At 41.5% G+C, this 27,594-nt stretch overlaps 1 protein-coding gene across 1 annotated transcript; it reads left to right on the forward strand.

Annotated features, from left to right (window-relative positions):
• Positions 1-366: 366 nt before the first annotated feature.
• On the forward strand, positions 367-27,594 carry LOC112250889 (phospholipid phosphatase 2-like). The gene is made up of 6 exons (XM_024421416.2): positions 367-790; positions 23,053-23,204; positions 23,383-23,645; positions 23,880-23,937; positions 25,015-25,191; positions 25,549-27,594. The coding sequence occupies exons 1-6, from the start codon at positions 730-732 to the stop codon at positions 25,696-25,698; spliced, it is 861 nt and encodes a 286-aa protein (XP_024277184.1). The 5' UTR covers positions 367-729; the 3' UTR covers positions 25,699-27,594.

Consider the following 27,594-nt stretch of genomic DNA (forward strand, 5'->3'; position numbering starts at 1 on the left):
GCAATATCATATAACAACTCTAATTAAGATATAAAACATTATTTATCACACTTGTCAACATGAATGTAGTACCATGGGTTTCCCCCAAATTCCCAGTAAGTTTACACCGATCTATGGAAATGCTCTTAAATATCCCCAAAGTTGTATGGCTCATTTATCAATAAATACACAGTACAGTGAAGTTCATCCGCCTCCACACAAATCAGCTGCTGTCCACTGTAGGCTACTAAAACTAAATACTTTACCACCAGCAAGACAGACTTCTGCTCAGCTTTCTTTTATTATTACTGAGAGTGTCAATTCAAATTTGGAGCAGATAATGTAGGCCTACTATTCGACGTCAGATTGTGGGAGTAAAAAATGGCAAGGAAGTGGGAAGGAGGGATCTGTGGCGTGGAGGGTTGTATTGGTTTGTAGGACGCCTCAACTACTGTAAAAACGAAGGTTTATTTTTCAAGCCTGTCATTACAACCAAATATGAGGGTAAGAATTTAACACTGTCGCCGATTGAGATGACTAGAGTCTGAGTTTGGACATTTTTCGCACTTCAAAATTGCACACATAGGTGTCAACATCTGTGGGCAGGTAGGAAAGTAGCTTTAAATCCGGAAGAACTCGCAATACAGGTTGGCTGCATACGTTTTACTCAGCGGACTCAATGGCAACACTCGTAAACTAAGTTTCCAAACACGTGTCTGATCAACTGGCAGCCTCTATCAATAGAATAAAATGATGGATTTGAGAAAAAAGAAGATGTATGTCTTGGTGGACGTGATGTGCGTGGCAGTAGGTAAGTAGCCTACAGTAGCGACAGTGCATCAATTTCACACTGCGCTTGAACATAGAAACGATTCTATAGTCTACACAAGCCAGACTTATGCATGTTCCTTGATAGCATATTGATTTGAGTTTTGGACTGATGAAGTACCAATTGATGTCAAATAGAACGGTTATCCACCCAGCTAACAACAAACGTAAACACAACTTTAGAGCACTTTCCTTTGAGTCTCAAGTTATTACCTAACGTTTTCATAGGAACTTACCAGTTATGCGCAAGACATTTTTCAAAAAGACCATTCCATTATTGTCAAATATACAACGGGTGGGTCTAATCCTTATAGGCTACTCTTACCCTACTGTAAAGAAAGCTGGTTCAACAGCAATGTGTCCGGTGTCTTTCTTATCTTATCCTGGCCATTCTTTAGCCAAGTAGCCTATCCATAAAAGGTTTATAAATATATCTACTCGTGAGGCTTTTGCGTGACATAGGCCTACCTGCAGTGCATATTTGTATTTATTAAGGATCCACATTAGCCAAGGCTGTAGCTATTCTTCCTTGGGTCCAGCAACATTATGGCAGGTATATACAATTTAAAATATTACATGACATTACATTTCATAACACTTTTCACAACACATTAAGTGTGTTCCCTCAGGTCACTCTACTATCACATATCTACAATACAAAATCCATGTGTAAGTGTGTAGAGGGCGTGCTAGTAGTTTAAACAGACACCTCGGTGCATTCAGCATGTCAACACTTCTTACAAAAACAAGTAGTGATTATGTCAATCTCTCCTCCACTGAGCCATGAGAGATTTACATGCTTATTATTAATGTTAGTACTCTGTACATTTTAAGGGTAAGCGGTGCTGCCTGTTCTGAGCCAATTGTAGTTTCCCGAGGTCTCTGTTTGTGGCACCTGACTACACAACTGAATATTAGTTCATGTGTGACAAAACTAGAAGCCTGTAGGACCTGCCTTGTTGATAGTGTTGTTAAAAAGGCAGAGTAGCGCTTTATTATGGACAGACTTCTCCCTATTTTAGCTACTGTTGTATCAACATGTATTGACCATGACAATTTACAATCCAGGGTTACTCCAAGTAGTTTTAGTCACCTCAACTTGCTCAATTTCCACATTATTTCTTACAAGATTTTATTGAGGTTTAGTGAATGATTTGTCCCAAATACAGCCTGAAGGAGGAGAGATTACTAGAAATGAATTTGGTTGACTCTTTTAACTGGATTAATTGTCAGAGTAGAGGACCTTGTGCATTTCAGGTAAAATAACAACCCAATGTTTATATCCCAGGACAAATTAGCTAGCAACAGCAAGCTAGCTAGCTAAATTGCCAAAACGTTTAATGCTTTTTGACCTGTCCCCAAATTAATGTAATTGGTTCAGAGTTGGTTTTGATATTTAAACTTGCGTGTCCCTATTGCGTCTGGTGTGGGTGGACAAAATCAACATGCAGACGCATGCACGTGTGCAGTCTGGTCGGCATGTAAGAAATATTGTCTTGTTATTCTGTTACCAAAAACCCACATATCTTTAAGATATTTTCTCATTTCTCTCACTCATGAGGAGGGAGGATAATGAAAGTTCACAGAAGTAACAGGTAAAGGTACACCTTTTAGTGTCAATTTTGTTGAGTTATTAAATCTCAATACACGGGGCCTCCCGAGTGGCAGAAAGGTCTAAGGCACTGCATCGCAGTGCTTTAGGCGTCACTACAGACCCGGGCTCGATCCCGGGCTGTATCAGAACTGGCTGGCTGTGATCAAGAGTCCAATAGGGAGGCGCACAATTGGCCCAGCATCATCCGGGTTAGGGGAGGGTTGGCCGGGGGGGCTTTACTTGGCTAACCGCGCTGTAGCAGCTCCTTGTGGCGGCCAGGCACCTGCAGGCTGACCTTGGTCGTCAGTTGAACAATGTTTCTTCAGACACGTTGGTGCGGCTGGCTTCCATTTTAAGCGGGCGCGTGTTAAGAAGTGTGGTTTGGTGGGTCATGTTTCGGAGGGAGCATGACTCAACCTTTGCCTCCCGAGCCCGTTGGGGAGTTGCAGCGATGAGACAAGATCGAAATTGGAGAGAAAAAGTGGATAAAATACAAAAACTCAATATCCCACCATTGGCAAATCTGGGTTTTTATATTAAATCAAATCCAGATAGTTATTTATTTTAGCGGGTGACCAAAATCATAGATTCGATAAGATTGACAGACGTAGTAATACAAATGGCATATTTAGGGAGCCTCCAAAGTTGCTAATGCAGCTGCAATATACTGAGAAGTATTCCCTTTTTGGTGGGAGGGAAGGGAAAGGAAGAGGTTTATATGAGTTGCAATCTGGGAGGGCTCTTGGGAAATGTTTTTTTTTCTTTTTACATATTCTATGCGGATTATTGATTACTCATCTAAACTCGGGAAAAAAAGAAACGTCCCTTTTTCAGGACCCTGTCTTTCAACGATAATTTGTAAAAATCCAAATAACTTCACAGACCTTAATTGAAAAGGGTTTTAACACTGTTTCCCATGCTTGTTCATTGAACCATAAATAATTAATGAACATGCACCTGTGGAACAGTCATTAAGACACTAACAGCTTACAGATGGAAGGCAATTAAGGTCATAGTTATGAAAATGTAGGCCTTTCTACTGACTCTGAAAAACACCAAAAGAAAGATGCCCGGGGTCCCTGCTCATCTGCGTGAACGTGCCTTAGGCATGCAATAAATTGCAATGTCCGTACTGTGAGACAGGGAGACAAGATGGACAGCTGATCGTCCTCGCAGTGGCAGACCACGTGTAACAACACCTGCACAGGATCAGTACATCTGAATATCACACCTGCGGGACAGGTACAGGATGGCAACAACTGCCCGAGTTACACCAGGAATGCACAATCCCTCCATCAGTGCTCAGACTGTCCACAATAGGCCGAGAGAGGCTGGACTGAGGGCTTGTAGGCCTGTTGTAAGACAGGTCCTCACCATACATCACTGGCAACGACGTCGCCTATGGGCACAAACCCACCGTCGCTGGACCAGACAGGACTGGCAAAAAGTGCTCTTCGCTGACGAGTCACGGTTTTGTCTCACCAAGGATGATGGTCGAATTTGCGTTTATTGTCAAAGGAATGAGCGTTACACCGAGGCCTGTACTCTGGATGCCTGATTGATTTGGAGGTGGAGGGTCCGTCATGGTCTGGGGCGGTGTGTCACAGCGTCGTCGAACTGAGCTTGTTGACATTGCAGGCAATTTCAACACTGTGCGTTACAGGGAAGACATCCTCCTCCCTCATGTGGTACACTTCCTGCAGGCTCATCCTGACATGTCCCTCCAGCATGACAATGCCACCAGCCATACTGCTCGTTCTGTGCATGATTTCCTGCAAGACAGGAATGTCAGTGTTCTGCCATGGCCAGTGAAGAGCCTGGATCTCAATCCCATTGAGCACGTCTGGGACCTTTTGGATCGGAGGGTGAGGGCTAGGGACATTCCCCACAGAAATGTCCGGGAACTTGCAGGTGCCTTGGTGAAAGAGTGGGGTAACATCTCACAGCAAGAACTGGCAAATCTGGTGCAGTCCATGAGGAGAAGATGCACTGCAGTACTTAATGCAACTGGTGGCAACACCAGATACTGACTGTTACTTTTGATTTTGACCCCCCCTTTGTTCAGAGACACGTTATTCCATTTGTTCGTCAAATGTCTGTGGAACTTGTTCAGTTTATGGCTCAGTTGTTGAATCTTGTTATGTTCATACAAATATTTACACATGTTAAGTTTGCTGAAAATAAACGCAGTTGACAATGAGAGGATGTTTATTTTTTTGCTGAGTTTATTTACTTTTAAAGGGGATTGTGCTCACTAATTTTGCAACAAAGTAACAAAGCATTTTCCAAATGTAATGGTTAAGCTATCTAGGCTTTCCTGGAATTAACAGGGCATAAATAAAATAAATAAAAAGCATACTAGTTTTTATATTTTAAATAGGAAAGGAGTAGATATTGCCATGCTCCAGGAAACTCGTATAAGGAAGGATTATATAAGCAAAATAAAAAACAACTTCCAAGGTGGCTGCCTTTTCTTCTGCTAATAATTGAACAAAAGGGGTAATTGTGTTTCGTCGTAATCTGAAGTTTCATATATTAGACCAAGCCAATGATCAAGATAGGCAATCCTTCTATGTGAAATGCATTTTTTCTGGCAAAGGAAAGCTTTTATTTCTGCATATGCCCCCAATACTCACAATTATTTATTTTGTTTCTTTATCCAAAATACTTACAGGAATATCTGATTTCCATGTGGTCTTGGGTGGTAACTTGAATACTACACTCAATCTTACAATTGATAAATCTAACAAATCGGGTACCGCACCACCACCCACCATAGCGTTCTGAAATATGGTCTTTGCACTAGCAGGTATATGTAGAGTGCGTAATCCACAGATGAAATATATTTAAAATACAGTATAAAAATATATTTTTACTCTGCTAGGCACCGATTATTTAAGGATTGATTACATATTTATCACATTTAGTGCATCTGTGCTGAACAAAAATATAAACGCAACAATTGCAATGATTTTACTGAGTTACAGTTCATAAGGAAATCAGTCAATTGAAATAAATAACTTAGGCCCTAATCTATTACTTTCACATGACTGGGCAGGGGCACAGCATAGGCCCACCCAGTTGGGAGCCATGCCCACCCACTGGGGAGCAAGGCCCAGCCAATCTGAATTAGTTTTTCACCACAAATTTATTTTTACCCCACGAGTGAGTTTTACATATCTCTAACGTTCACCCCAGCTCAAGTTTTTTTTTTTATACACGTGATATCAGAATCACTGTTCCAAAATGTGATTGTTATGAAACAGGACAGTTAACCTGCGTTGCCCTCAAACCAAGGCACGCTGCCTGCTAATTATCTATAGGCTGTGTTTCAACTTGTCAGTTTCAAATGATTTTTCTAACAAGTTTTTTTATTTTCTAACAAACGTTTGAGTTGAGGTGTGTTCCTCTTCATTAATTCACATTTCACTGTTGCGGACAATTTATATTGAGGCTTTACTGATCCGGACAAACTTCTCACTTCAACGAGAGTCCCAGCACTTCCCAAGTGTTTCCCCAGATCAAATAGGAAGACATTTGCGCATCTCTAGTCAGAACAGGCCTTGTGCTAACTTTTTCCCCCTGGCACATTTTCTGGCTGGCGCCCACATTACCTTTTTGTTGTTTTCCTTACAAATAACAACTCTGGACATGTGTGCATTCCTGTCAAAGTAAGTGCATTATTTTCTCTATATTGTGTTTATACTGTAACATACCGTATGCATGTATGGAGCATAGTGCATTTACTGTTTTATTCACATGTTTTCAAGTACTGGTGACAAATCATGCATTCCAATTATTGCATAGATTGTAATGCACACATGATGTCTAATACTTTTTCCAAGGTTATGCTGATTATGATGAACTAATGCTTAGCTATTTGACAGCTATGTGTGGCACCATGTTTGTTGACGTCATACAATGCATTCTGGTTGTCACGTAAGCGTCTGTCAGACAAAAGATGTTATAAGAAAAACAAGGTGAAGGGATAGTTCACTCGACATCGTACAGCCTAACAATGTATTACGAATCTAAACATATAGCCCAACGTTTGTATCACAACTAAAGTTACATTTAATAACACTAAATTAAGCATATAGGAATACCTATTTCTTTAACTGCTCAACACAGAATAGCCGCTTGTGCACACTCCCTCATTGTTTGGAGAAAATATCATTTTTATTTTATTCAGCTTTGTTCAATTGTGTTCTTCATACTATAAAATAATGCTACGGAATTCTAAGCAAATCTAAGCAAGTCTACTAAATGAACTAGTGTAGCCCACAGCCATTTGGCATAGCCAGATCAGGACCTATAGCTCACAGCCATTTGGCATAGCCAGGTCAGGACCTAACATAAGGACAATTCAGAGTATGCTATTCTGTTCTTCTGAAGAATACTACATTTTCTTTATATCATGCTTATTTAGACATGTCTAAAATAAATACAATTGTATAGGTCACATACATGGTTAGCAGATGTTATTGCGAGTGTAGCGAAAAGCTTCTGCTTCTAGTTCCAACAGTGCAGCAATATCTAACACGTCCACAACTACCTAATACACACATCTAAGTAAGGAATGTAATAAGAAAATATACATAAATATATGCATAGGCAAGATGAAATAGATGGTATAAAATATAGTATATGAGATGGGTATGATTTCAAGTCTGTATGTTGGCAGCAGCCTCTGTGTTAGTGATGGCTGTTTAACAGTCTGATGGCCTTGAGATGGAAGCTGTTGTTCAGTCTCTCTGTACCAGCTTTGATGCACCTGTACTGACCTTGCCTTCTGGATGGTAGCGGGGTGAACAGTCAGTGGCTCGGGTGGTTGTTGTCGATCTTTTTGGCCTTCCTGTGACATCGGGTGCTGTATGTGTCCTGGAGGGCAGGTAATTTGCCCTGGTGATGCGCTGTGTGGACCGCACCACCCTCTGGAGAGCCTTGCAGTTGTGGGTGGTGCTGTTGCCGTGGTGAGGATTTTAAGTGTCAAGCCACATTTCTTCAGCCTCCTGAGGTTGAAGAGGCGCTATTGCGCCTTCATCACACTGTGTGGGTGGACCATTTCAGATTGTCCGTGATGTTTACGCAGAGGAACTTAACTTTCCACCTTCTCCACTGCTGTCCCATCGATGTAGATAAGGGGGGGTTCCCTCTGCTCTTTCCTGAAGTCCATGACCCCCCCCCACAGAGCCTGGGCGCGAACCCAGAGTCTCTGGTGGCGCAGCTGGCGCCGCAGTACAGCGCTCTTAACCACTGCGCCACCCGGGAGGCCATCAAACGGTTATTTCAATTATATTAAAACCATGAAAATCTGGAGAGTCCCCTACTGATTATAGACCAATATGTTAATAAATTGTGATGGGGAAAAAATAACATAGCTTGCACGCGATAGAATGGCAAACATCTTACCAGACTTGATACATATCAATTAAACAGGGCTTATTAAAAATAGACAAACAAATACAATAACTTGTTTCAGTTTAATAGAATACATTTTTTTAAATCAATAACAAAAGCTTTCAACCATCTCGAATGGCCTTTTCTATTCAAAACTTTGGAAGCTTTCAACTTTCCAGCTGAAATAAGTAATTTATTAAAAATATTATATAAATGCCCTGAAGCAAAAATATACACACAGTTTATCTGATTTAAATTGCTTTAGAAAGGGGCACAAGTCTGGGATGACCTCTCTCCCCCTTCTTGTTTGCAGGAGGGGGAAGAGAGCTGTTACTGGCAATGTAACCGCTTACTGAAAGAATAAGGCAGTACCCAAACGTAACAGGTATCAGTATTGGTAAACATGAGTATAAACTAAACTTATTTGCAGATCTCCTGATATACCTGACCAATATTCAAAAGGCAATGCCCCCTTTGCTAAAACTATTTTCAGAAGACTCAAAAATCTCAGGATATAAAATGAATATGGAAAAAAACTAAATAATGGCAATAGGACAAAATATATAAGGAACTCTCCATCTACAGCAATCCTTTAAGTGAACCAAACAAATATGAAATACTTAGGATGCTTAAGTGACAACAAATATACAGTATAAAGATATCTTTATTCCATTACTCAACAATATGAATGCAGATCTATATAAATGGTACAATCTTTCTATACATCTTACAGGTAGAATAAATCTCTTCAGAATGGCATGGCTTTTATACTTACTCTCGGTAATACCAATTACCCCACCAAAGATATTCTTTAAATAAGTATACTCCGTAATAAGATTTTATATGGGCAATGCATTCATAGAATAAAAATGAATTTTTCCTAAGTCTGAGGGTGGTTTTAATCTTCCAGATTTGGATTTGTATCAACTTGCTACCCTAGGCTTTTACTTGCGATATATAGTTAGTTAAATGCACTAAAGAGTAACAATTGGGTACATGTTGAAGATGCACATACTCTTCCCCAAAATCTTTTTACGTGTCTATTTTCAAACGATGAAGCTAAGAACATTAACATTCATTTAAATGTATTCTAGAAGAACCAATATCACTCCCTAAAAACTGCAGCCTTATGGAACAATCCTTGGATCGCTTTTCAGAATTCACCGATAAATTGGTCCACAAGGAAAACTAAAGGCATAGAAACCTTAAATATTGTCAAAGACAAGACTCCAGTCACCCAAGTCAGACTGTTCTCTCTGCTAACGCATGGCAAGCGGTACCGGAGCACCAAGTCTAGGACCAAAAGGCTCCTTAACAGCTTCTACCCCCAAGCCATAAGACTGCTGAACAATTAATCAAATGGCCACCCGGACTATTTACATTGACCCCCCTTTGTTTTTACACTGCTGCTACTCGCTGTTTATTATCTATCCATAGTCACTTTACCAAATGACCTCGACTAACCTGTATCCCCGCACATTCTCGGTACTGCTACCCCCCGTGTATAACCTCGTTATTGTTATGGAATCTTCTTGTAACTTTTTAAAACTTTTGTTTAATTAGTAAATATTTTCTTAATCAACAATGCAGTTCAAGGAATAGAGTTAAGGGCTGTTGTATTCGGCGCATGTGACAAATATGATTTGATAATAGAAACATTTACAATTTTGGATTAACCAATGTATATATTTTCAAATACATTCAACTTGAAAGTTTTATCACAAAATCAAATTGAAACCTTTTGGACATCAGAGCAATCTTGAGGGAATCTTATTTGAGTCAGAAAATGATATTCATATGATAAGTAGGCTCTCTGCAATTTTTTATTTTATAGCTTATCAAACTCTTTAAAAAATATATATACTTACTGATATTGGCACAAGAGGGAGGGAATGTTGGAACATAACTAACGAAATTAGTTAATGTATGCTTAATCCATTATAAATTAATGTATAGAATTTATTATACAAGAGACAAAATTCACATTATACAGCACAACAGCAGTGTCATGTCTAAAGTGTAAAACTAACAATGACTAAATAATCCATGCCTTCTGGGAATGTTATAAAGTCTGAACATTGGCTGTCAGAAGTATTACAATGTAAATGTGCTGTTAATCTGTCTGTCTGCATATTTCAAGGCATATGAGTGAGTTTTACCTGATGGTTTGGATGATATTTTCCTCGTCAATCTTAAAAAAGCCTATACTTAACTGGAAGTCAACCAATCCTCCATTGTTAACGCAATGGGAAGGTCAAATGCTTTATTATTGTGGGTGATATTATCCAAAAAAGGTCAAGTGTGTGGGTGACAGAGAGAAACAAAATGGTGCCGTTTGAGGCAATGGGGCGTAAAGTGATGTGGGCGCTGGAGTAGGGGTGTGAGTCTGGGCAGGTGTAATGTAGTTGATGTTTGTATGATGATGTTTGCATGTATATGTTTTATATTGTTTATACAATATTAAATAAAATCCTACGCCCCAAAAAATGTATTTGGTAACGGAATTACAAAAACAATTGTAACGGAATTACTGCAAAAGAATGGCTACAATTGCAAATCATAATAGTCCACAGTTGGGTCACCTTATACTGTCCTCCCTTCCACTGGCATACTGTTATATTCAGCTCATAGTGTCACCTTATACTGTCCTCCCTTCCACTGGCATACTGTTATATTCAGCTCATAACTGTTTTCTTTCTGTTGTCTGTTGGTGAAACCAACAGTTAAAACAGTCTGTCTGGACAACCCCTCACTCTCTTAATGTCACCTCTCCTGGCTCTTACTGACACCTCTCCCGGCTCTTACTGTCACCTACCCCGGCTCTTACTGTCACCTACCCCCTGTCTATCCATGTACTGTAACCAGCATCCTCACCCACCAACACTGGACGTCCATGGAGGTAAACTATTTGGTTAGTCCACCCTGGCCTTGATGTTAATGTCCACCGACTGGACCACATCTGAACCTATCATAGATGTGAAATACACGTTTGGACAGCACATTACAGTGCAGCTGTATTGTACTGCACTGTACTCTACTGTGCTCTGCTGTCCAAACTTGTGAATCCACTTCACTTACTGTAGTCCAATAGCCAAAAGAGATTGTTTCAAACTCCAGGTGCCATTTCGTAGCTGACACCACATTCTTTCTGCAGACATCTTTGGATCTTAATTCGTAGCCGATATAAATGTTTTTGGAAAACGTGGTCGCATAAAAACCTCAGGGAGATTTGACTGTGATTCCATTACCAAAGTTGGCATCTGCACAGTTCTTCCACAAAATACATTTTTTAAAGGATTGTCAGTGGAAATTGTTCAAAGTAATCCAAACCACATCAATGGTTTGTTAAACTTTTGAAATCAATGGTTTGTTAAACTTTTGAAACCAATGGGTTTTTTTTGGCATATATTTTAAAGTGAAAAAACTGAGTCAAAGCGTAATTCCATTATCCTGGAATTACCCCTATGCTATAGCTTGCTTATTATGAACGTATCTCACACATACCATACAATTTACGGGAGCCTAATATTTTTTATTTGTGGAGTACGGACAATATGTTCCTACGCTGCCACTCCCTCTCCTTGATAGGCTGCTGTGCAGTGAGTGCTCCGCCACTGCAAACATTGGCTAGTTCTTGTTTCAGCAACTCTCGCTTCTTTATGGCAGCATAACTATGAAGATTATCACAAATAGTAGGCAGTTTCAAACGACTTAAGGAATAATAGAGCCATCTGGCTACTTTTCAGGCAGGGGAGTGTAAACAGCATAAAACCACACAGGCCACACATCTAAAATACATGCAGAAAATATATAATTTTTTAAAAACCCACTAAAATAAGTATTGAACCATTAGCGGGCAATAAAACACTCATAAATCTGTACAGGACACACATCTAAAATACATGCAAGAAATATTCAAAGGCACACCAAATAAATCGTAAACCATTCCAGGAGCAGATTATGAAGAGCATGTTCTGAGAATAGGCCTATCCTATCTACATCCCTGCTAGTGATAACACAGCTAGCAAAAAACAAGCAAGTCATCAGATATTGAATGACCTTGTATTTGGACTTGGAAGATAATTATTTGCCCTTGTGTATACAAGGCAGCTCTGTTGTTGAATTCTTCACATCAGGCTTGAAAGTCCTTGTAGGATGTAATCATTTGACTTTTTCCACTTATTGAATCACAGTGGTAAAACTACAAAATTCTAATCTTGGAATTTTGTGACCGCAGCATTTAGGTCTGTGTAATTTGCATATTCAGACCCAACGCAGATAAACTCCATTGCTAGAATGTTAAAGATTTCACACCCCAGGTAGCTGGGATTATATTGTCGTGATCCCTTAACATGTGATGCGCTTGATGTTTGACAGCAGTCAAACTCAGATTACACCCACACACCATGGCTGTTATCGTTGTTATTGGTTTTGCATCGTTCGTTGATAATTCTCATTCCTGTGATGGGCCATTTCCTTCTGCACTGACTGGGTTTGAGCATCCTGAAACTCTGTAAAATCATGCAATGTTTGTTTATGGAAATTTGATATGCCTCCCTAGTTTCCTCAATATTTGGTTTGCCCAAAATCTCTCAAAGAATGTACCTCTTTTCCACACTCAATTCCTTTTCAAGGATATTGAAGCAGCTTGACAGGCCAGCTGCTTCAATATTGAATTACTTCACTATGAACTCTGGCTGGGCATTTAAAGTGCAGGTTGTGACAATGAATCAATTATAGTGAAAATGTTCCAGTTATTTTAGGCGAAGCTAAATAAATACATAGATTGTTGGATTTTGACAATGACAACAATCATCCACTCTGACTTCCTCATTATTATTTAGCACATTGCCCATGTCTTCCAGGCCCATTCAGTCCTTTTGCGTGAGTGTGGTTGGGGGGCTATAATAACTGTAAACTGATAACTGCACTTACCATTGGCAGACTATGATTTCGTGATGGTCTGGCCTTTGGCGGTTTTTGGGAAAGCCTTTCCATCTACCAGAATACTTTTCATTAGCATCATCGCTAACGGCTACGCAAAGTGGTAAACGGGCTCACCACACACAGGGAATTCTTATTGGCTCTTCAGAAAGTTACAGGGAATACGAACCGCTGATGCATTCTTACGAACTTGGCCAAAAATATATTATTTTTCAATACATTTAGTTGATTAAGTTGAATACATGTTTTTTATATTGTTGAATTCCATTTTAATGTATGGATTGTGTGATTCCGTCCACGTTCTCTGCATCACAGATTTTATAGGGCCCCAGAGAAGAGAGCGCAGAATGGGTAATGCTGTTGGGACCTGCTCCAGAGCAGCATCCCCAGGCTTTCAGGATATGATCCATCCCACCATGGGATTTCTCCAGAAGTGAGAACATCAGACCGACTGCTACGTAGAGAGTCTCGCTGGCTCACCAATCCTCCTAAAGCCCACCATGTCACAAGCCTTGGCTTAAAATCTCTAGGTCAAATTTAGAGGACCCACCTCACCCCATGCACCCTCCAAAGAAAGGAGAAGTAAGTCAAATTCATGCTCCTGATTCTAACAAAATAGTTTTTTAGGCACGGAACACACCCGTTATGGTGTGGCCTTAGTTCCACCACAAAAATGTCTTCATGCATTCCACTGCCCAATTCCATGGCAATACTATGATGACAATGTTTTTGCTGGCTTTCCCATAGGACATACATTGTTAGAGTTAAGAATGAAACTGAATCACTACAATGGTGTGGGGCAGTTGATAAAAAGGGAGTGTGCAGTGGTGTGGTCTGTAGTTTAATTATTAAAGGTTACTGTGAAGTGTGAATGAATGGTAACAAGCCAGAACCGCAAAGAGCTGCTAGCCATTCCCCAGGGTTAGCTCTCTCTGCATGGTCTCTATGCAGGTGTGCTCTCAGACCAGGACTCAGGCTGTGTTCTCTAAAGCTGGCCCTGGGGTTAAATGGACCCTGCTGCTAATGCCTAGGGGTTAGGTTGAGTTACCATGACAACACAGTTAAATTAAAAGTAGAGTGGAATCATTGGAACCCAATTCAATATCAGAAATCATTATCTTTCCAGTTCTTCATGTCAGCACTTGCTAATTGGTCAATGTAGTCGGGTAGGGGTACTTACATTTTTGGAATACTCTGGAATTTTCAGTGTTCAATTTCGGACAATGATGAGTGTTTTTAAGATTATGAAGCAAAAATTCACCCCAAAAAATGAAGGTTTGCAATAAATAATTTGTTAATAAACGTAGGCTATTATTCCATTTAAATTACATTACACTAAGCTAGATGTGATCACAGAGCAATAAAGCAGGAATTGCTTATCCTGCCCAGTGCCTAGCCCAGGTCAAACTATCAACAGCTGGTGTGTTCTTAAAGGCCCAGTGCCTAGCCCAGGTCAAACTATCAACAGCTGATGTGTTCTTAAAGGCCCAGTGCCTAGCCCAGGTCAAACTATCAACAGCTGATGTGTTCTTAAAGGCCCAGTGCCTAGCCCAGGTCAAACTATCAACAGCTGGTGTGTTCTTAAAGGCCCAGTGCCTAGCCCAGGTCAAACTATCAACAGCTGATGTGTTCTTAAAGGCCCAGTGCCTAGCCCAGGTCAAACTATCAACAGCTGATGTGTTCTTAAAGGCCCAGTGCCTAGCCCAGGTCAAACTATCAACAGCTGGTGTGTTCTTAAAGGCCCAGTGCCTAGCCCAGGTCAAACTATCAACAGCTGGTGTGTTCTTAAAGGCCCAGTGCAGTCAAAAATGTGATTTCCTGTGTTTGATATGTATCCACACTGAGGTTGGAATAATACTGTTAAAAAATGATAATGCCCTGTTAGTGTAAGCGCTGTTTGAAAAGGCCGCTTGAAATTTCAGCCTGTTTAAACCAGAAAGAAAGAGTTCCAAACCTCTCTGCCAATAACAGCTAGATTTCAGTTTTCCCCTCCACACTCAGACCACTCCCAGACAGTCCTGTCAAAATTAAGCATTTTGCTTTTTTTGTTGAAAACAATCACAGAAAGGTAATTCATTGTTACCAAAAAAAATGTTGATATTGAGATAAAAACAGCTGCATTGGACCTTTAAGGTAGGTGAGGTGTGTGATTAGTAATGACAAAGAGGCAGGTTCAAAGTCACTAGTTGGAGGCCTCACAAGCCCCTTGCTTTACAACCAGGGAACACCCATGCCAGGATTTCACTGTGGGATTAGATGTTCCTTAAACAAGACGCTATGCTTCAGAGAGATTTCTTTCTCTCTATGTCTTAGATGGCCTCAGCGGCTAGTAAGTCATCTATAGTTACCTGTTTTGGGCGATACTCAAATATCTACCCTAGTTTAAGCTTGAGTTTGACATTTAATATAGGCTCCTCACTCCCACCACTCTTTCCCTCTTTCTCTCCCTCTCTTCTGTCTGTGTAAACCTACACTCAGCACAAATAGACAGTGGGTGTTGGCTTATTGCACAGAGGAAGGGCTGGGTTTAACGTCTCCCTGTCTGAAGTGTTCATAGGTAGCACTACAAAGAGGCCAGCAGAGCAGAATAGCATTAGTCTACATTTACAGCTGTGCTCTATGCACTCCGTTTCAGGCCATATGAATCGCTGTGTGCTGTTTCTAATCAATGAAGTGTATTCCGAGCAACGTATGATGACTACATTTCCTCCCCAGCAAGGCGGAGGTTACACTCACCACACACACTCTCCAGAGGGTTATGATTTTTTTTTCTGCTGTGATTTTTATTCCCTTGTTGTACACTAATCAAACACAGAGACAGCTGAGAGGACAGAGGATATGAGTGAGTGTATGACTCAGAGTTGTGTTAGGTCTCCACATCCATACGACCCCCCCCAAGGGCTTGGCCCGTTTACTGAGGAGAAACGAGGAGGAGTCATCTGGTTTGCCATGGGACTTGGGGAGATATGCCATGTTTTTTTTTCTCCTTCTCTCATACTCAAAGGCACAGCATTGTTAAGCAGAGTATCCTTGGCAGTACCAAGGAAATGAGTGCAGGACAGCAAAGGAAAAGCTGTGCTATCAGTGAATGACTCGGTGTGCCTTCTCCTTTGATGAATGCCACAAGGGGAAGTTTCTGGCATTTCATCTTAGTGCCATCTGTAAGGAAGCTGTTCTCTTCATGTTAAATCAGATTTGACTCAATAAAATGTTCCCATGTTCTTTGACCTGACTGCGCTTGAGTTTCAAGTGGTTGAAAGAGGCTTGTGAAGGAAACTATGTAGCTTGTCTCTGGGGATTCAGGATTCTCATCCAGTTGGGTTGTGAAAAGGCATTGTCATGAGTTCTCAAACTGTTTCCACTCGATGAGAAATGTACTGATGACAGCACAGGAAATGGTTATCCCAATTTAGTTATGTTATGGAAACTGAAGACATTTCAATGAACAGTAGAAGAGGTGGACTAACACCCTTAGATGGGTTTGTGTGGTGAAGTATTGTAACATGGATTTCACAACATATGACCATATAAACAGTATCTACATTTGAGGGATTTAATGTTTTTTATACCATGAGCCTACTGTACTAATATATCTAGCTCCCAGATGTATAATCAAAATATGGGTGGCCTGGTCTATTTGTTTGATCTAACAAAAGTCAGACTATTCTCCAGACCAGATTTAACTGCCCTCCATCCGCACTACTTGGTGCTCAGAATGCGTAAATGATGAGGAGAGCGAGAGAGCAACAGTGGGATTAGAAGGCAAAGGGTAGCAGGATTTAGTGTGACTGACAGGGGAAGTTGGGCATTCCTCGTGTGAATGAGGTTTTACGCCCAGCACATACCTTCCACATTAGTCAGTCTAGCCAAGGTCGACTGTGGTGCTGGGAGAAGGACCCTGGTCCACACATTACACATTGGGTGAAAGAGAGAGAAAAAAGAGAGAGAAATAGAACGAGTATTGGCATTAAGAGGAAAGGAAAAAGAGATGCACTGGAGGAAGGAGAAAGAGAGTAGAGGCACTGAATGAGAGACAGAAGAGTCACTGGAGAAAGAGTCACAAGATGACCCTCGCAGTGTGGAAAGACAGACCATCCAATCCCAAAAAAGCAGAGAGCGTTCTAGCACATGGCCCAGCTGTGACCCTGTAGGAAAGCATTCTCTCCAGTCTGAACCAGTCAAGTCAAAAATAATCGGCACAAAGGACAGTGAAATCCCGGGCTGGATGTTTTAATAATTTTGTCTGGCCTTCCTTAAAGCAGTGCAGGTTCCATAGAGTAAAAGGCAGGGACAGGCTCTGGTCTATAGTGCAGTGGCAGTGTAGTATCAGGTGGAGAATGCTTTTCTAATTAAATCAGTGGTCCAGATGAGTTGGGCAGTACAATGATCCAGGTGTTTGAGTCCAGGCTCTGACCCCTCCATTAGTTCACCCAGGGGCATGAATTTACATTTAAATTCCAATGCAAGATTTGAAAAAGAGCAATGTATTTTTAATGAAGACTCTATGGTTCTTTTGCTGGAAATTGTATTCCCTTCCTGAATTGAAAGGACATTGACACCAATCCTGCCCTCCACTGTGCAGAGAGATAGAGAGGATGTGACGATTTTCAGTGGCTCTTAGCTTCCAGTAAGATTATGGCCACAATCATCCCATGTAATCAGCTGTCTAAAAAAAACCTGGCTCCATTCAGACCTCTATATTTACAGAGTGTGAGAGTGTGGGAGGACACATGGATTGAAGGAATGACCGAGAGTGAATGAGATGGAGAGACTAAATAAGAGAATGAGGGGCACAAAGGAGGAGAGAAATTAGTAGTGTGATGGAATATAATTCATTTCTGTTGCTCAGCTCAGAGAGGCCAGGTAGTTTAATCCCTCTATCGCTTATGCATATCCAATGGCATTGAGCAGGTGCTGGATAGCTTTAACTTAAGCTTTTGTTCCATGTGTTTGTCTAACCCTCGTCTTCAAGAGTCATTTGCCTTACCCCTCTCTTGTATTTCTGTTCCGCAAGACCCCATTGAAGATGATTGTGAAGGTAGAGGAGAAAAAGGAGCATTCACTTCTCAAAGTGTGACTAAAAACTATTCAAATGGGATTCCTTAATCTGAGGCTGGAAATGTGAACTCCTGCTTCCTGTGACTTCAAAAGGCCTAAGTATGGGCTCAAATAGGAGATCTTTCACAGGCAGCATTCCCAGCAGGGCCTAATTTCCTTCCAACTGTAGTGTCAGGTGTTTTCATGGTCCTCATGGAGCGAATACACTCCTTCAAACCTGCTTTCCTCTATTATTCTACCTTTTCCCGTGAGGACTTTCATTTGGTCGGTTAAAAGACATTTCCTCCTGTAAAGATGCAGTTCACTGTCACTTTGGGTGGTGAAATGTTCTTGTGGTATCCTGGAGACCTATTTTTGTCTGTTTTTGCCTGGTCAGTGTGGCTGTGTTTGTTTTTGTCTGTCTGTGTGCATGTTTTGGGGCTCAGAGGCTTGGAAGTCTCATCCTATGTAGAGGTTTATTAGACATCCCTACTTCACAACACCAGACTAGATATTCATATTGAATTTTAGATTTGTCTCATCTGTTAAAAGTGATGTCTGCAGTATAAATGCAGCGTTATGAGTACAGAATATAAAGATGTACACAACCTAAGAAGCCTAGGACGGGGGGGGTCGTTTTAAGCCAGCTGCACTGCCTACCCCGTACACCATGGCAAAGCATTCAGGGATTTCTACCCAATCTACTCTAATGGCAGCGTGAAGGAAATGATGGTTGCCTCTATATTGAATGAAGTGCTAGATCCAAACTTGAGATAGACTATGTGCAACTTTTATGCATTGATATTAATGGAAGAGTTTTGTACAAATATTTGAGTTGTGTGCTTGTCTCAGATTCAACCCTGACTCTCTCCCCTCCAATGTGTTATTGTGCTCTGCCCTGAAACTTGTTACTTTTATCTATTTTAAAATTACATTCCCTCCATCTATCAGCTTATTGGAACCAGTATTTCAACTTACATTTTCTTTCGGAATTTGCATCACATTTTTCTCTTACTTAGCCACTACTAATGGTCCTGACCGACTACTCTGTAAGATTGTCTTAAAAGGATTGCAATTGCAGCACGGATTTTGTTACACAGCATCAAGCACAAACAAACCATTTTACCATGACTTCCAACATGCTGGAGGTCCAGACCAGTGTTCAGGCTCACAGTACTTGCTGTATCTATTCTAAGTTTACTCATATGGGCTATGCAAACCAGATACATGCATCAATAAGCCTTGAGTTTTCCAGCATTTCTATTCTGATTTCGATTGCCTGCAAAATGTGAACATTCCTACCAAATAGGATTTTGTATTTAATGGCTGTGTGTGTGTGGAGACTGACATGAAATCTTTCTGTCGAAAACATTTCCCACTGTACAGTAATGACAGCCTTGCACACAGTAGCCCTCAAGTTTGTTTTTATTAGACATTTACGGCCATGTGTATTCCCGGTAAATATTGTTTTACTGAAATATATTTGAGAATTTTGACAGCTGGTGCCAATCCAAAGCAAGTTACATTATGAAAGATCAAGAATATGTTGTAGAAACGTTCAAAGTGACTTTTATGATGAACTCAGAAGTGAAATGGTGATGATAGTTAGTGTCCTCCAGAGAGCTCATCAGCCTATCCTGATTAAGTTACACTCCGCTCAGATGTTTGGAACAAAACAATGGCAAAATATTCCTCCAGAAACCAAACACATGTTATCGTGGACACTGGATCTGGGGGAGATGGAGGAATAGTCACAATAGCTAAGAAACACTAACCTCTTGTCCTCCACTCTTTCTGTGATTAGCTTCCAGCACTGTGTGGACTTGGAGGAGGAAACGGAAGCTGGAGACATTTGTTCCTTGACATTCTGGTGTGATTCAGTCTGACTTTGCCCATGCCTGCTGGAGGCAGGATTTGGGGCCAATGAATTGCCATTCAAAAGCCTCATCACAATTGTCCCACAATGTCCCTGCATCCCCTCAGGATGTTATGGATGGCCACATTGTCTTATGGCACCACCAGACAGGATGGAGGTGCTGAGGGCCTGGGGGCATTGAAACTTATTCTGGGGCTCTATTCCCTCACAAGGCCTTCTTCCACTGTGTAAACACTGCCACAACAGCTCTGTACTGGTGGGAAACATGGAGTGGCTGGCAGGTGGGCTACAGCTGCTGGTGTTGACACACACACTAATGGTTGGTGCTGGTTGGGAACAAAGGCTTGCCACTTGGTTCCTATATGGAATATCAGCCAGTTAAGTGGCACCTGTTTGGTGGTGACACCATCTGTGGTGCTCATAATGGTGGGTGCTAGCATTTACATGTAATAAACATAAATTCCTCTTGAACTCATATCAGAAGGCTAGCAAGGCAACGGACCCTTTTTGTAGATGTACAGTGCCTTCATAAACTATTCTCACCCCTTGACTTTTTCCACATTTTGTTGTTACAAAGTGGAATGAATTATGTTAGTATTGTGGAGTAACTACAATGTTGTTGTTGATCCATCCTCAGTCTTCTCCTATCACAGCCATTAAACTCTGTAACTGTTTTAATGACACCATTGGCTTCATGGTGAAATCTCTGAGCGGTTTCCTTCCTCTCCTGCAACCAAGTTAGGAAGGACGCCTGTATCTTTGTAGTGACTGGGTGTATTGATATACCATCCAAAGTGTAATTAATAACTTCAACATGCTCAAAGGGATATTCAATGTCTGCTTTTTTTTACCCATCTACCAATAGGTGCCCTTCTTTGCGAGGCATCGGAAAACCTCCCTGGTCTTAGTGGTCGAATCTGTGCTTGAAATGTACTGCTCGACTGAGGGACCTTACAGATAATTGTGTGTGTGGGGTACAGAGATGGGTTAGTCATTTAAAAATCAAGTTAAACACTATTATTGCACACAGAGGGAGTCCATGCAACTTCTTATGTGACTTGTTAAGTATGTTATTACTCCTGAACTTTAGGCTTGCCATGACAAAAGGGTTGACTACTTGAATACCTGCACACTGACTCGGTACTGGTGCCCCTGTATATAGCCTCGTTATTCTTATTGTGTTACTTTTTATTATTACTTTTTATTTGAGCCTACTTGGTAAATATTTTCTTCTTCTTGAACTGCACTGTTGGTTAAGGGCTTGTAAGTAAAGCATTTCACCTTAAAGTCTACACTTGTTGTATTCGGAGCATGTGGCAAATCAAGTTTGATTTAAATGCTTATTGACTCAAGACATTTCAGATTTACATTTTTATTCATTTGTAAACATTTCTAAAAAACAATTCTACTTTGACATTATGTTGTATTGTGTGTAGATCAGTGACACAATCTCAATTTAATCAATTTTCAGGCTGTAACACAACAAAATGTGGAAAGAAATCTCTGAAGGGACTGTAGCTTTTATGAATCTCATCTTCTATCTCTAGTTGAGGTTTCTCTCTCCAATGTTTGTCTCATTGTGCATTTTGTCGTGTCTGAAACCTATTAGCAAGGTTAGACGGTATGACACAGTGTACACTGATACGTCTTTATCCTGTAGCCATTTGTTCATTCTGAGGAACACAAAGGCTCTAGTATTTACTGTTGTCCTTGGCATCCTCCACACAGCCAATGGCTCTCTTTGTTTAGAGGAGGAGGGTGTCAGTTAGTTACTAGGCACATTTTCCGCATAGCCATGCAAATGTAACCAAACAATGCCGTTCCTCATCTCATGTGAGGTAGGAATCATGTCAACCAGACCACACATGACATAGATAGAGGTAGATGGATATACCCTGTTCTTCTCTAAGCTTATTCCTTGTCCAAGTGAATGTGTCCTCACCACCTTAAATGTAGTTTGTCCAGAACATTCCCTGCGGTGCAAATGTGTTGACTTCTTGGCGGCAAACCAATCTATGATTGCCAGCCTGCCAGGGACAAATGAAAAGGGCTACAATGCTGAGACTGGAGTTGTACACACATAAGCTAGACAGATGTCTTCAGAGAGCAGAGAAACCCTGCCGATTTAGAGCCTCAGCTTTACTAGCACTGTCTAAGATCCAACATTATTATTTTCATCAGTTAGCTTCTCAGTGTGGCATCGTTCTCCTGGCTCTATCTGTTACTCTGCCTGGAAACTGGCCTGGAACTATGTCATTAACAGGCGTGCTTCAGAAGGGAGGGGTGGGAGTGAATGAGAAATGTATACTTTTGAAACGACATTTTTCAGTGTATGTAGTATTTGTCTTTCATTTAGTATGCAGACTCATGGCATTTCTATATGCTCAAGGCTGTCTGCCATCCTGGGTAGGGGAGCTGACTGGAGGGTTTCAGGGTGGGGAGAGTTCACACATGCCCTAGGTCTTTGTTCCACTCCTGGTTTTACACAAAAGAGCTCCAGGCTTGTAGGAGAAGAGAGAAAAAATACATTCCTAACAGTTGTGCCAATGAAGTATTTTTCACATATCTGTTTTAATTTGCAGACTAAGAAGAGCATTATTCATTACGTGTATCAACAGGAACTACAGTAACAAACGTGTAATGCCTTCCTCATGGTGTGTTAGTGGCTTTGCATCACACATCAGTCATGTCCAGAGTGTGTGTGGGGTGTTGGAGACGTTTCCGAACGTCTCAAGGCCATTTTCCATCCACTCAGTAACCTTGAGCGGATATATTTGTTTGTGCACACCACCACATCAGTCAGTTTTCTAAGGAGTAGCACTGGGGTGGGGGTGTACATCTGAGTCTACGGTTTGTTTTGAATCCCTTACTGTGCGGATGTACCATGACATTTCACAGCCTACGTCAATGTGTGCTGAGCTCTGCTTTGGTATGCGGTGCCTTTCTGGGCTATGAATGTAGTATATTTTCAGGACCGCGTTGTTCCACTGAAAAAGGTCTTCAGGAAAGAAGGAAAAAATCTACTCAGAAAACCTTGAAGAAACATTTAACCTCCCAGATTGAATAGTGATGTAATGTCTGGGTTTCTGGAAATTGAAAATATCTGTTATTTCACAGATGGAATGCTCCCATAAAATCTTTGTATGTTAGCTTGGATCAACAGCATTATCATCAATCATTCCCGGTGTACTTTATCACCCTTTATTATAGGAATAATCAATGTTGGTAGTTGAAGTGAATTAATGAAAGAAGAAAATAAGAAAAGAAAATTCACATCCTGCTGGTTCAGGTGCTGGAAGGAAAAAAGTGTAGAACATATCAGTGTTGCGAACAGTTATAAAATTCTCTATTGAAGTGAATTAACGAGTTGCCTGTCATTTTTCTCTTCTCATAGCCGCTCTGCCCTTCCTCATCATGACTGTTGTGTTCCGGCCCTACCTGAGGGGTGTGTACTGTGACGATGAGGACATCAAGTACCCCCTCAAACCTGACACCATCACCCACGGCTTGCTGGCTGCAGTCACCATCTCCTGCACTGTCATCATTGTGAGTCCCTCCCTATACTTTCCTCGCTGACACCTAGGTGAGCTAAATAACATCTACTACACTGATTACAGACCAGTCTCTCACAAACAGCCATTTCTATAAGCAGCCAGTGGACCAGATATTAGCTGTCATATTGGAGTGTTGGATGTAATTTAAGCCTCTTTCTCTCTTCCAATAGATATCATCAGGAGAGGCCTACCTCGTCTACAGTAAGAGGATCCACTCTAACTCTGAGTTTAACGGGTACGTGGCGGCACTCTACAAGGTGCTGGGTACCTTCCTGTTCGGGGCAGCTGTCAGCCAATCACTGACGGACCTGGCCAAGTTCTCCATCGGACGCCCTCGGCCCAACTTCATGGCCGTCTGCAACCCCAAGGTCTGCAAAGGCTATGTGCTGGAGATCAACTGCACCGGCAATCCTCGGCACGTCACTGAGTCCAGGTAGTTACTGAAGTAGAGGGTGTCAGGGAAATATTGTTGATGTGTACATTGCTCAATGCCAGTGGTTAGTGCTGTACTGGAACCAATGCCTGCATACGCTGCAGGACTAGATCCGAGGTTGGTGACCACTACTTTACGCTATGGTAGAAAAACACAGAATACATCCACTGTGGCCTCTACACAGCCATGACAGAAAAAGGTTTTAACAACATTTGTTTTCACTCTATTTTCCAGGCTGTCCTTCTACTCCGGCCACTCCTCCTTTGGGATGTACTGTATGCTGTTTCTAGCAGTGAGTAAACTACACACACACCCTCATATTCAGCAGTCTCAAGGGGAGTCAATTGATGCAATGTCTCTCCATTTGAAACAGGATTCATGGGGAAAATATGAAATGCAGAATAGGACAGGATAGACAGAGAGGGATTGTGCACATATAAGGGCAAGTCAGAAGTTCAGCTGAGGAATTTGGACACAAAGGCTAATGCCCTGCTGGACTGGACTGTTATTGACTGGAGATGAAGGTCCGTGTTCTGTTTCTAGTAATCCAGTTCAAGTGTGCTGGGCCTTGTCTATGGACAGACAGAGCAGGCAGGCGCCTCGAGCAGACAGCCGGCCCTCAATGCCAATCAAAGCAATTAGTCATTGTTTGGTCATGTCACAGGCCCTTTGATGTTCCCTAGTATACGTGATTCATATCTCCTTGTCCCTACAAGTGTCCTACAGTGTTGAATGCTGAGATAGAGTGTGTGTGTGGTAGGAGGGCATGCATGGATGCCAACTAACACACCTACTGCGGCAGGAGCCTGGTAGAAGCCCAGAGAAATGAGCGCGCCAGATAGACATTCTGGCAGCAACTCTCCTCTTCTGTGAAAAGGGTTTTCAGTCCGTAGGCATAAATTAGATCAACATTCAACACCTTTTCACGCTTTATGCGAGTTTAAGCATACCAAATCTGTTTTTGCTGGGGAGTTGATTTAGTATGAAAAGGCAAACTCTTTAAAGATACATTCTTGCCTTTTAAATGTTTGTCTACATGTACTGATGATGTGATGGTTAGCATTGTGAAATAGCTAAACAACATGCTTTCATATTACATAGCCAATTGAAGAATGGACTTGCACACTGTTTACATGAAAGAAACATTTACTAACAAATGCTGTGTTTCAGACATTCATTGAGGCATGATGGTAGGCTTAGTGTAACTGGGGCCAGTTTACAGTCAAATAACATTGCCTTATTTGGTAAGATGGTTCACTACAACACAAAAACCACAAATGACCTCAATCAGCAGTAAAGGCACATTTTCTACAAAAACAGCTCTACTTATGAGAGAACTAAAACATATCCTCCCTCTCTTTCTCTCTAGTTGTATGTCCAGGCGAGACTGAGGGCTAAGTGGGCAAGACTCCTCCGACCCACAATCCAGTTCTTCCTTGTGGCTTTTGCGGTGTACGTGGGCTACACCCGCGTGTCTGATTACAAGCACCACTGGAGCGACGTTCTGGTGGGCTTCCTCCAAGGCGCTCTCATCGCCATCCTCAACGTGAGTGTTGCCTGCTGACTTTTTATTGTTCCTAGTCCCCTGTTTTGATCAAACCTCTTTCAGCAACGCCTTTTGGAAGTCTCGGAGACGTGGGGGATACATATTGAAAAGCGAAGCCTCAGTTCGTATTTCAGACTTCTGTATGCAATTAGGGACCCTCCCAGACCCAATGTTTTATGATGTCTCTGGCCTGGTTATAGAGCTGGAGGGGTTATGCAGCGCACTGTGTGTTCCTGTCAGATGTGGAGCAGCTGCATGGTGTCCTCCACAACCAGACATATACAATCATACTTTCTAGCCCTGCCCTTGGTCCTCTCACTTTGTCTGACCCACACTATGTCCCTCTTCTCTTTACAGGTGCGCCACGTATCGGACTTCTTCAAGCAGCGCCCTCCCCGCTGCTCCAGCCAAGAGACGGCTGAGAGCGAGGAACTGGAGCGCAAACCCAGCCTGCAGATGGCCGATGCAGAGCACAACAACCATTACAGCTACCCAGGGCCTGTGTGAGAGGGGCCAACCCAGGGGCCCCCAGACAATGTCAACCACTCTCACCACAAACTCCCACAAACCACTGGGCTGAGTGAAGGGGCTGCACGCAATACCAGAACCCTCTATGGCCTGAGTGCACCAGCCCCCTTCCGAAGACATGACTCCCTCTCCCCACGAATGGGAGAGGACTTTTTTTTAAATCATGAATGTTTATCATGGTTGATGTTCACAAACATTTTTTTTGTATGTTTTTTTAAAAACTTTATTTTACACAATAGATTAGGAGAGAGTACCAAACATTCACATTAGAAAGAAAGAGACTGTTCTCTGAGGAGATTAGTTTTAGTGCACCTTAGTTGGAGGAGTAATCTGAACTTCAGTGGAAGTTTGGGATTGATATGTTGAATATTTCACCTATGTGACATGGAGTGCAGAGAGTTAGAAATGTTGTTGATTGTGTAAGCTTTCCTTGGATGTTCCAGAGTGATATACCACTAGATCACAAACAATCACTGCAAGAATTTGGCATAAAGATTTTAGAATTTGGAAATGAGAAATTCAGCTTTTAGCTATGCCATTCTGGCTTCCCTATTTTTTAGATATAAATGTTTTAACAGTAACATTGCTCCTTTGGTATGAATTGAAGGTATTTGGAAGGGCCTTCTAATTTATTTTATATTATAAACTGGGTGGTTCGAGCCCTGAATGATATCATATATCAGACCATATACAATGGGTATGACAAAACATTTATTTGTACTGCTCTAATTATGTTGGTAACCAGATTATAATAGCAATAAGGCACCTCTGGGGTTTGTGGTATATGGCCAATATATCACGGCTAAGGCTGTATCCAGGCACTCTGCGTTGCATAGTGCATCAGAACAGCTCTTAGCCGTGGAATATTGGCCGTATACCACATCCCCTCGTGCCTTATTGATTAATTATAGATTACTTTATTCTCAAGGTTGGAAATGTCTATACCAGCGCTGTTCAGCTATTTTGCAATCACGATCACCCCTGTTAGCCACTATGAGCCACAAATACTGTATCTTCTAATATTGTGACATTTTTCATACTGCATGGAGAATGCGTGTAAATATGCATGTAAGTATGTTGTTTTTTTCTCACATGTACATGTTCTCTGGCCCATATCAAACCAGTGCCTACCTGGACTAGTGCCCTTTAAGATTGCCACAAATGGATCAGATTCCAAGTTCACAACGCAAACCAGATGCCTTAACATGAGCCTTTAAGGGTTGTAAAGATACATCTTACCATTCGAGTCATTTGTTGCAAGCTGTTAATACTGTTCTGTGCAAAGTTCAAAGATTGGACTGGACTGATTGAGCTAATTTGTGAAGAAGTGCTCCTGTACAATGACTGTCCGGCCTGGCCCTGCTTGGCACAGGAGGACTGACGACATATCAGTCAGCTGGTAGTGATTGTGAGGCTCAGAGAGCTGACTGAGAAGTGACCTGTGACTGTGGAATGGCAAGGGCCTCCTGCGGAGACCTGGTCCCTACGGACTTCCAGACTTTTAAAAACTGCTTTGAATTCCAGAAATGAGAACCACCTGGACCAGCTTCAGTGAAGTGTTGTTGTTGTGTAACGTCTCAGCTGTGTATTACTGAATCCCCAGACCAAATTTACCCATGAAACAATAGTATGAAAATGTAATGGTGTTTGAGTCACCTCCAGGTTTCCATCATAAAAGGCACTCGGTTAGCCTTGTTCTGGGTGGTGTGTGTTTCATTTGTAATCAAACTATTTCCATTAGGATTTGGTGCCTTCGAATAGGTCCTGGTTGGCCATTCTTTGTATGTCGAACATGATGCTGTTCTGTACATTCATCTAGCCATAGCTGTTTATGTATACACAAAAGGACTCTAAATAAATACCAAATATACATGA

The sequence above is a fragment of the Oncorhynchus tshawytscha genome, linkage group LG05 (genome assembly GCF_018296145.1).
Source record: "Oncorhynchus tshawytscha isolate Ot180627B linkage group LG05, Otsh_v2.0, whole genome shotgun sequence".
Classification (NCBI taxonomy): Eukaryota; Metazoa; Chordata; class Actinopteri; order Salmoniformes; family Salmonidae; genus Oncorhynchus; species Oncorhynchus tshawytscha.

Coding starts and splice junctions, on each gene's coding strand:
- LOC112250889 (XM_024421416.2), top strand. CDS start 730: ATGATGGATTTGAGAAAAAAGAAGATGTATGTCTTGGTGGACGTGATG. Junction 23,938..25,014: donor ACTGTATGCTGTTTCTAGCA/GTGAGTAAACTA, acceptor CTTTCTCTCTAG/TTGTATGTCCAGGCGAGACT. Junction 25,192..25,548: donor CTCTCATCGCCATCCTCAAC/GTGAGTGTTGCC, acceptor TTCTCTTTACAG/GTGCGCCACGTATCGGACTT.